General features: G+C 40.1%; 1 protein-coding gene across 1 annotated transcript; it reads right to left on the bottom strand.

Annotated features, from left to right (window-relative positions):
- Positions 1–2348: 2348 nt before the first annotated feature.
- On the bottom strand, positions 2349–7761 carry LOC141258468 (serine/threonine-protein kinase SBK1-like). Its single transcript, XM_073673464.1, has 4 exons — positions 7693–7761; positions 7259–7328; positions 3261–3463; positions 2349–2897 (listed from the first exon to the last, which is right to left on the bottom strand). The coding sequence occupies exons 1-4, from the start codon at positions 7759–7761 to the stop codon at positions 2349–2351; spliced, it is 891 nt and encodes a 296-aa protein (XP_073529565.1).
- Positions 7762–8869: the final 1108 nt, after the last annotated feature.

Genomic DNA, 8869 nt, shown 5'->3' with positions numbered 1-8869 from the left:
TCTGCACCTATGACAAACCCCCCAGGAGTAATTTTTGGAAATACGTTGCACATTCTGCACTGGACCAAGTAGTACAATATCAAAAAGTCTTCTCTTCCTATATAATCTGGGGAATATTGACAATCAAAATCTCTGAGCCATTTGGAAAAACTTCTCCAACCCAACCTGGAGGGGGGCACCATATATCCTTTGTCCATTAACTTGCACACGTGATATATTTGAGCTCGTCATCCAGTTGACTAGTGCAGCTTTATTTTTCCAGTTCACAGAGTTAAGCCACACCTGAGGATCGCAGGCCGCACTCACTGCTACCTTCTAGTGCTCCATGTCTCTTGGCCTTTTTCTCTGTTATCTCTGCCCTTAAATGAGTTTAATAATAGAGTGAAGGCCCTACAATATGAATAAGTAAGGGCACTCTCAAATATACACAAGAGGTACCTCCAAAATTTGGAAAGGAGCACGCTTCCAAATGCATGTTATAGGGCCAAGCGAGGGCTCTCACAAAAATCCGCTTTCCTGCCTTCTGCAGGCCCTCTGAACATTTGAATTTAGGGCTGCAGTATCACATGGTGGTGGAGGAAGAGGATGAGTAGGAGGAGGAGGAGGAGGGACAAGCCCAACAATAAAATGGGCACATTGTAAAATGCTATGGAATATGTATTCTACTATCTGAGTATCAGTGATGGAGGGATCGGACAAATGTCTAATTAACAGCTGTCCCTCTAAAACACATGTTACAGAGCCACCTGGGGCCTCTTAATCTTTGACCTAACATACCTACTGGTACGTTCTAACTGTGCTTGTAAAGTGCTGGGGAATAGCAAACTAAAAATGATGTATGACAGAGGGACCTACAAAATGTATAAGTCAGGGCCCTCCCAATTGTAAAAGGCGAATAAAAGCCACAATAGTATGTGTCAACAAACGCTAAAAGGGATTTTTGTTGGGTTTCTCTGGTTTATTTAGCGTTATATACAAGTGATTACGCAGGAAAAACTGTTTCTTTACCTTTTTGGCCTGTTAAATGCAATTTAGGTTAGGTTTGGAAGTTGTTCTTATGTGTCTGTAAAAGTGGCATAATACTGCAACAAACTTATTCCCAGAAACCATATGTGAGTCAGAAATGCATGCAGGCAGCTTCCCGTTCTGTTTCATCACTTTCCCATCCATTTCAGCCTTTTCCTCAGGCCCCCAGACACTTTTGTAGGGTTCAGCAGAAAATTATTCGCATTTCCCATTGGCATACATTGTACTTGCTATTCGGAACGAATACGCAATAATTGCAAAGTACTCGTTACGAGTATAGCGATTACGAATATTACGATTCTCGCTCATCACTAGTTATTTTCCCATAATGTAGAGTTTAGTTGATGTGGTTGAAGTTGAATGTTGAACTTTATTGAGGTCTTTAAGATTGATATTGCATCAGGTAGGAGAAAATTCAAACTCTCGTCATATTGATAAAATTTGTCATATCGTATGCCAAATCCAATCCATCTTCCAGTCAAACATTTTTCCACTTTACTGCAAAAAAAGTAAGAAATTCTGGCTCTGATACATTGGCCATCTTAATGTACCGGGGGCTTCAGGTGCAGTACTAGAAAATAACTAAACATATTCGGTTCCACCATCCCACACAAATCCACTGGGCGCTGTAAGTATGGAAGGGAAGATAGCAGAGAATGAAGATTAAATTCTAACTCTAGAAAATTCTTCAATATCTTGATTGATTATTTATAGAGACCATTTTGGGGAATAAAATATAGTGTATAGAATGAGGGGGGGAAGGCAGATAGTGATTGATACAATTCTTCCCAACATGGAAAGTTTCTTTTTTTTTTCTCATTTTCGCTTTTCTTCTACCTTTTTCTTTTTATTTTATTATTATTTTTTTACCAGTGACCATATATTTAACCTAATAATGTCCTCAACACAGGGTGAAACATTGATCCCCAGATATTTTTAACAAAATTTCTCAGCCACAACTTGCCACTGTTAAAGGTTACTAAAGGTTTTTGCAATATTGCAAAAAATATGGGAAAAAAAACCCCAAGCTTGTAGGTTAGATATACAGTATTGTGGAAACATTTAGGCAGGTGTGAAAAAAATTCGGCAAAGTAAGAGGTTTCCAAAAACAGAAGTTTTAATCATTTATTATTTATAAATTAATAAAATACAAACTGAATAAACAAAACAAATCTAAATTGCATCAATATTTGGTGACCGCCCTTTGACTTCATCAGTTCTTCTAGGTACGAATACCTGCACACAGTTATTGAAGGAACTTTTATGGGAGGTTTTTCCAAATATCTTGAATTGACCACCTCTTCCTCAACTGCCAAGTTTATTTAATACTCAAAGACCTTTATTTTCCAGGGAAAATTAAGGTAATTGAAGATAGAGAGAACTGACTGACGAGAAAAGGGACATTGAGCAAAGAGATTGTCAAACATGTATATGGCTTCTCTCGACAACATCTGCCAACAAAAAGGGGGAGAAGTGAAGTCTGCACTTTGTCTCCAGTTGATGTAGACTTGATACATGGTGTCAGATTCTGTTGCTTCAATCCATGGGAAGAATCCAGTCAAAACAACAAAGAGAAGAACCCCAAAAGCCCAGATATCTATAGTAGGGCTCAAGATCAAATATTCTCCTCCTTTCAAATCACACAGCTCTGGAGACATGTACGGTATTATGTGGGACATGGACGACACATAGTTTCCCATAGGTTGGGTCAAACCAAAATCACTCAATTTGATTTGGTAGCAGTCTTTGTCCATGAGCAACACGTTGTCCGGCTTCAGGTCCCTGTGAACCAACCCTCTACCATGCATATAGTCCAGAGCTGAGGATATCTGTTTGGCACACCTCTTCACTGCGTCCTCAGGAATTCCAACCTGCAGAAAACAGATCAGTTTTATGAGATTTAGTTTTATTTGTGTAGTTCTTTATCCAAAGCAAAAATACTAAACATTGAAGATGTTGCTGTTGTTGGGACAGTGGATGGTATAGTGGATAAAACTGCTGCTGTGATGGTCATGAGGCTTCAAACAGTGCATTGTTATGGAACCCGCCTCCACCTATGGAAATGTTTGATGTATTCCCAAAGACCCCCATAGGTAATAGTTAGCTAACTGGCTACCATATACAGGGGTATCTAGCTTTTCCTCTGACTGTTGATGTGTATCTCCTGTTTCTGGTGTTTCAGAAATTAAATATTTGTACATTGTAGGAGAACATATGAAGCCGGCCTTACTTACCTCACTTTGTATGATATGATGCAAGGTGCCTGCCATTGCCAACTCCTGAGTAAGTGCATAGTGGTCCATTGTGCCAATAAAGATGGGATATGTCTTAATAATATGAGGGTGGTCAGAGAGACTGATTGACAAAGACAGCTCCTTCAGAAAGGTTTTCAGAAGAGTTCTGTCCTTCTTCAGGAGTTTCACAGCCACTGGTTCTCCTATAAAAAGAAACAAAACAAAAGAATGTTTATAAAAACCTCCAAGATCTCACATAGAAACTTTATATTCAAGCACATAATTATCACCACTGGCATGGGATGTGTGCTGGTGGATATCAGTGCCTAATCCTCAATCTCATATCTATGAGGAGGCCTGTCTTTGCTAAATTTGGGGGCAGCTTGGATTTAAAACAGTTAGATACCAAATTTATTTATTTATTTTACTAACTGATATTACCATAGTAAAATTGTTAGTGGTTTTGCGGCCATTTATCTCCAATGAGAAAAAAGTTCTTTGAGATTGAACTTTAACTGCTTCATTCTTTTGTCTCCTGATATCTTCTGTCAGACAGATAATCCATGGTTTTTACAAAGACAGAGAACCCTGAGTTAGAGGTATCATAAAATCTATAGTTTACTTAATGCTATTAAAAATATTGCATATTCAATTACATACATGTAACAAATGTGAAGTGATATAATTTAGAAACCCAGTAAAAAGGCTGAAGATAAAGACTAGTGTTGAGCCACCCCCGTAGTGTTCGAGTTCGGTTCGGTTCGTCGAACACCCGTGTGTTGGGCCATTAAATAGCATTTTTTTTTCACTTTGAATGTTGTGCTGCCTTCAATAGGTTGAATTATATTGAAGATTTGTTTTGTTCCTGGAGTCTTGACACTACATGTTGGTGCTGCTTTAGATAGATAGATAGATAGATAGATAAACTTATATCTATGTCTACCACAAGTTTGACATCGCCCAACAGGCACAAACACAGAATATCTGCTCGGAGTAAGATGTGCCCTGAACAAAGTTATTTCCACTATGGGCATATCCAAAGCACATGGATAGTCCATCAGATGATCTCATGACATATGTTCACATGGTTAATTTCCATACCAGTAGATGACCAGAGGCTGCTAAAGCAAAGAATTAAAGAAATCTTTAGTTCTGGCATCAGCTGATCGTCAGAGGGGTGCCGGACCTATTCAGCTGTACAGGAGCAAGAACCTTTCTTGTGTAATTGGTCAGTTGGTAATAAACCAGTTGATCCATTCTGTGCTATCACCTCAGGAAACAAAGGTACATCATGGATGACAATGAAGAGGTGCATACATGTAGTCAGTGTTTAAAAACATAAGTAATCTCCTACACCTGCGAAGCGCACTCCTCCATTTTTGCTGGGATCAAATCGCCTACAGTAGAATTTTGTCCCTAAATTTGTTTTGCTGAAAGAAACAGGCTCAAAGAACTTTATAAACAATTATTTTAATATGAACACAATCAAATAGATACATTTTTCATATAAAGAGGCCTTTGATAATTTTGAAATAAAAATAAAACACACAATTTAAACAAAACAATATATATTAACATATAATTATATATATATTTTTAAAATGTTAACTTTTAAAATGACTTATAGTGAGGGGTTGGGTTGGTTATTTTCCCAAAATGTAGAGTTTTGTTGAAGTTGAATGTTGAAGTTTATTGAGGTCTTTAAGATTGATATTGCATCAGGTAGGAGAAAATTCAAATTCCTTTCATATTGATAAAATTGGTCATATCGTATGCCAAATCCAATCCATCTTCCAGTCAAACATTTATCCATTTTACTGCAAAAAAAAGTTCTAATCTTTAATATTTGGTAAATTAGGCGATTCTGGCTTTGATACATTGCCCATCTTAATGTACCGGGTGCTTCAGGTGCGGAACTTTAAAGTAACCAAACATATCCGGTACCACCATCCCACACAAATCCACTGGGCGCTGTCAGTATGGAAGGGAAGATAGCAGAGAATGAAGATTAAATTCTAATTCTATAAATAATAATGCAAAATATTGTAGAATTTTCTAGGGACCATTTTGGGGAATACAAGATAGTGTATAGAATGAAGGGGAGAAGGCAGATAGTGATTGATACAATTCTACCCAATATGGAAAGTTTCTTTTTTTTTTCCACATTTATGCTTTTCTTCTACCTTTTTCTTTTTTTTTTATTATTATTATTATTTTTTTTTACCAGTGACCATATACTAAACCTAATAATGAACCTAATAATGTCCTCAGACAGAGTGAAACTTTGATCCCCAGATATTTTAAACAATTTTTCTCAGCCACAACTTGCCTCTGTTAAAGGTTACTTAAGGTTTTTGCAATATTGCAAATATGGAAAAAGAAAACCCCCAGCTTGTAGCCCATTATATATTAAAGGGGTTAGATATACAGTATTGTGGAAACGGTTAAGAAAGGTGTGAAAAAAATGCCGCAAAGTAAGAAGTTTCCCAAAACAGAAGTGTTAATCATTTATTTTTTATCAATTAAAAAAATACAAACTGAATGAACAAAACAAATCTAAATTGCATCAATATTTGGTGACCGCCCTTTGACTTCATCAGTTCTTCTAGGTACTAATACTTGCACACAGTTTTTGAAGGAACTCAGCAGGGAGGTTTTTCCAAATATCTTGAACTGACCACCTCTTCCTCAACTGCCAAGTTTGTTCCATTCTCAAAGACCTTTATTTTCCAGGGAAAATTAAGGTAATTGAAGATAGAGAGAACTGACTGCCGAGAAAAGGGACAATGAGCAAGGAGATTGTCAAACATGTATATTGCTTCTCTCGACAACATCTGCCAACAAAAAGGGGGAGAAATGAAGTCTGGACTTTAGTCCAGTACAGTCTGAGAAGAGTTACCTCAGAGGACAAAAGCCTGTTCCAGCTCCTGCAATTGCTATCCTGCAGTGGAGCTTATCCAGATCAAGACTCCGTGAAGCTCAGAGAGGTGAGCTTTAGGTGTGCCGGCACCATAAGATCGGTGAAGTGCGGCAAGCTGCCCCTAGTGTGAGTAGCCTAGTGAGGGCCCGAGTAGGCCGAAGGTGAGTACAGAGTTAGTTCATAGGGGGGCAGAAGAGCTTAACTAGCTCACCCCAAAGAAGCAGTTACCGGACACCGTGTCCGAAGCTTACCGGGAACTCCACGACCCAGTAAGATATAAACGGAATCCCTGGAGAACTATAAGTCCCAGGATCGCTAAATTGCTGATACGTACCAGAGCCAGGAGACACATAGGCCCCGTAAGTCAGAAGCTTGTAATCCAAGAAAAGGCCCTACCACAAGGTCAGCCAGAGCAGGACAGAGACAAAGTTTGGCCTAGCTCCAGGCAGGTCAGAAACTTACTACGCAGAGGCAAGAGACAGGAGGCCCAAAACCCACTCATTGAGGAGGATCAGGGCATGCATCCTTCACCCTACAGTGCTCCGGGAAGTGCCTGAATTTCCATCAGTAAAAGGTACTGAAGTGACTATTGTGTCTGTGCCTGTTCTTGCTCTGACCCGGCTGGGTCTCGTCTGTCCTACATTCCCCATCCATACACTGCCCTGAGGCCTAGCTCCACCTGTGGGGAGCTATACCATCAACCTGCCCATAACCGGCCTCAGTGGACTGTGCAGCCCTGGTGATCCTCACCAGAAGCCACAGGTGGCGTCACGAACTCTTTTACAATTTAACATCTATCAGCACCTTTTTAAAGAGTGACCCCAGGGTATGGGCCCGGGAGCAGACCACCGCGACATCCCTAAGGCCAGGCTAAAGGCCCGGGTACCGAGTCATCCCCATCCCCCTGGGCTAGTCACTTTCAAGTCACACGACATGTACGGAATGATATTTGACATGGATGACACATAGTGTCCCATAGGTTTGATCAAACCAAAATCACTCAATTTGATTTGGTAATACTCTTACTCCATGAGCTACACGTTGTCCGGCTTCAGCTCCCTGTGAACCAACCCTCTACCATGCATATAGTCCAGAGCTGATGATATCTGTTTGGCGCACCTCTTCACTGCGTCCTCAGGAATTCCAACCTGCAGAAAACAAATCAGTTTCATGAGATTTAGTTTTATTTGTGTAGTTCTTTATCCAAAGCAAAAATACTAAACATTGAACCTGTTGCTGTTGTTGGGACAGCGGATGTTATAGTGGATAAAACTGATGCTGTGATGGTCATGAGGCTTCAAACAGTGCATTGTTATGGAAACTGCTTCCACCTATGGAAAGGTTTAATGCATTCCCAAGGACCCTCCATACACTTTAGTTGGCTAAGTGGCTACCATATACAGGGGTATCTAGCTTTACCTCTGACTGTTGATGTGTATCTCCTGCCTCTGGTGTTTCAGAAATTAAATATTTGTACATTGTAGGAGAACATATGGAGCCGGCCTTACTTACCTCACTTTGTATGATATGATGCAAGGTGCCTGCCGTTGCCAAATCCTGAGTAAGTGCATAGTGGTCCATTGTGCCAATAAAGATGGGATATGGCAAGGAGACCCAAACAATTAATCAATAACCCCAGTGGATATACTTTTGAAGAGTAGTCTTACCTGGGTTGGGATTCTGGTGATGTTGATGATTAGCTGGGTTCTGCTCCAAAAAATGTTGTGTCGCTTTTCTTATGGCTTGGTCTGAGAGGTCCTATCTTCACAAAGAAGTATTCAGGAATAATTCAACAAGACTAGAGATGAGCGGTGTTCGACTCGAACTGTTCGCCAATATCAAATTCGAGCTGTTTTGGGCGGTGTTCGTGCCGTTCAGCGAACACGAACGATTTGAAAAAAATTCGGCTGTTCGAGGTTATGTTCGATAACTGTTCATGCACCAAAAGCATAACTGGATTTTTTCTCAGTAATGCTGAAAATTAATGTTAATACGCAGTTTGAGTGTACAGCGGGGCGGGGGGAGAGGCAGGGGATGGATCTCTGCAGAAATAATGAAGATCTCCATTTTTTTTCTCTTTCCCGCATTTACAGTGGGGAGGTGCAATCTGTCAGCCTATCAGCAGCGCACATACGGAGTGAACTGCTTTTTTTCACACAAGCAAGGGCATGTGTCATTGGCAGTGTATTTCACATGTCCTTGCCCTATAAGACCCAGCCATTTTCCCCGTTGCCACCATTTTCTCACTGCTGCAGCGGCGTGTTAGACGGCACCGCTGTTGCTGTGTGCGCTATACTTTCAGTGTTAATTTCAAGCCAATTTTCGCACAAATCTACAGATAGCTTGGAAGTAGGGAATAGTTATGATTGCAGTCCTCTTGAGGACTAGGTTACATCATTTCCTAAGACTTTTATCAGGCAGGTCTGTGCTCTTAAATAGATAGGTTGGGAGTAAAGACTAATTGTAATTGCAGTCCTTTTGAGGGCTAGGTTACATAAGTTCCTATCAATTTTATCAGGCAGGTCTGTGCTCTTAAATAGATAGGTTGGGAGTAAAGACTAATTGTAATTGCAGTCCTTTTGAGGGCTAGGTTACATCAGTTCGTATCACTTTTTGCCAGGCAGGTCTGTGCCAGTGCTGTGCAAGTTTTTTTCACAGCATTTGGCTAAATCGAGCAAAGCAAATCCTT

This window comes from Phyllobates terribilis, unplaced genomic scaffold, assembly GCF_046119375.1.
Source record: "Phyllobates terribilis strain yellow unplaced genomic scaffold, ASM4611937v1 Scaffold_3__8_contigs__length_932513732, whole genome shotgun sequence".
Classification (NCBI taxonomy): domain Eukaryota; kingdom Metazoa; phylum Chordata; class Amphibia; order Anura; family Dendrobatidae; genus Phyllobates; species Phyllobates terribilis.
This window is presented reverse-complemented; position numbering and strand designations above follow the sequence as displayed.

Bases quoted from the DNA above. Each gene is read 5' to 3' on its own strand.
- LOC141258468 (XM_073673464.1), bottom strand. From the start codon at position 7,761: ATGGACCACTATGCACTTACTCAGGATTTGGCAACGGCAGGCACCTTG. The intron at 3,464-7,258 runs GTAGAGGGTTGG...TTCTTTTTATAG, and splicing joins AGCTCTGGACTATATGCATG to GAGAACCAGTGGCTGTGAAA. The intron at 2,898-3,260 runs GTAAGTAAGGCC...TGTTTTCTGCAG, and splicing joins ATCATATCATACAAAGTGAG to GTTGGAATTCCTGAGGACGC.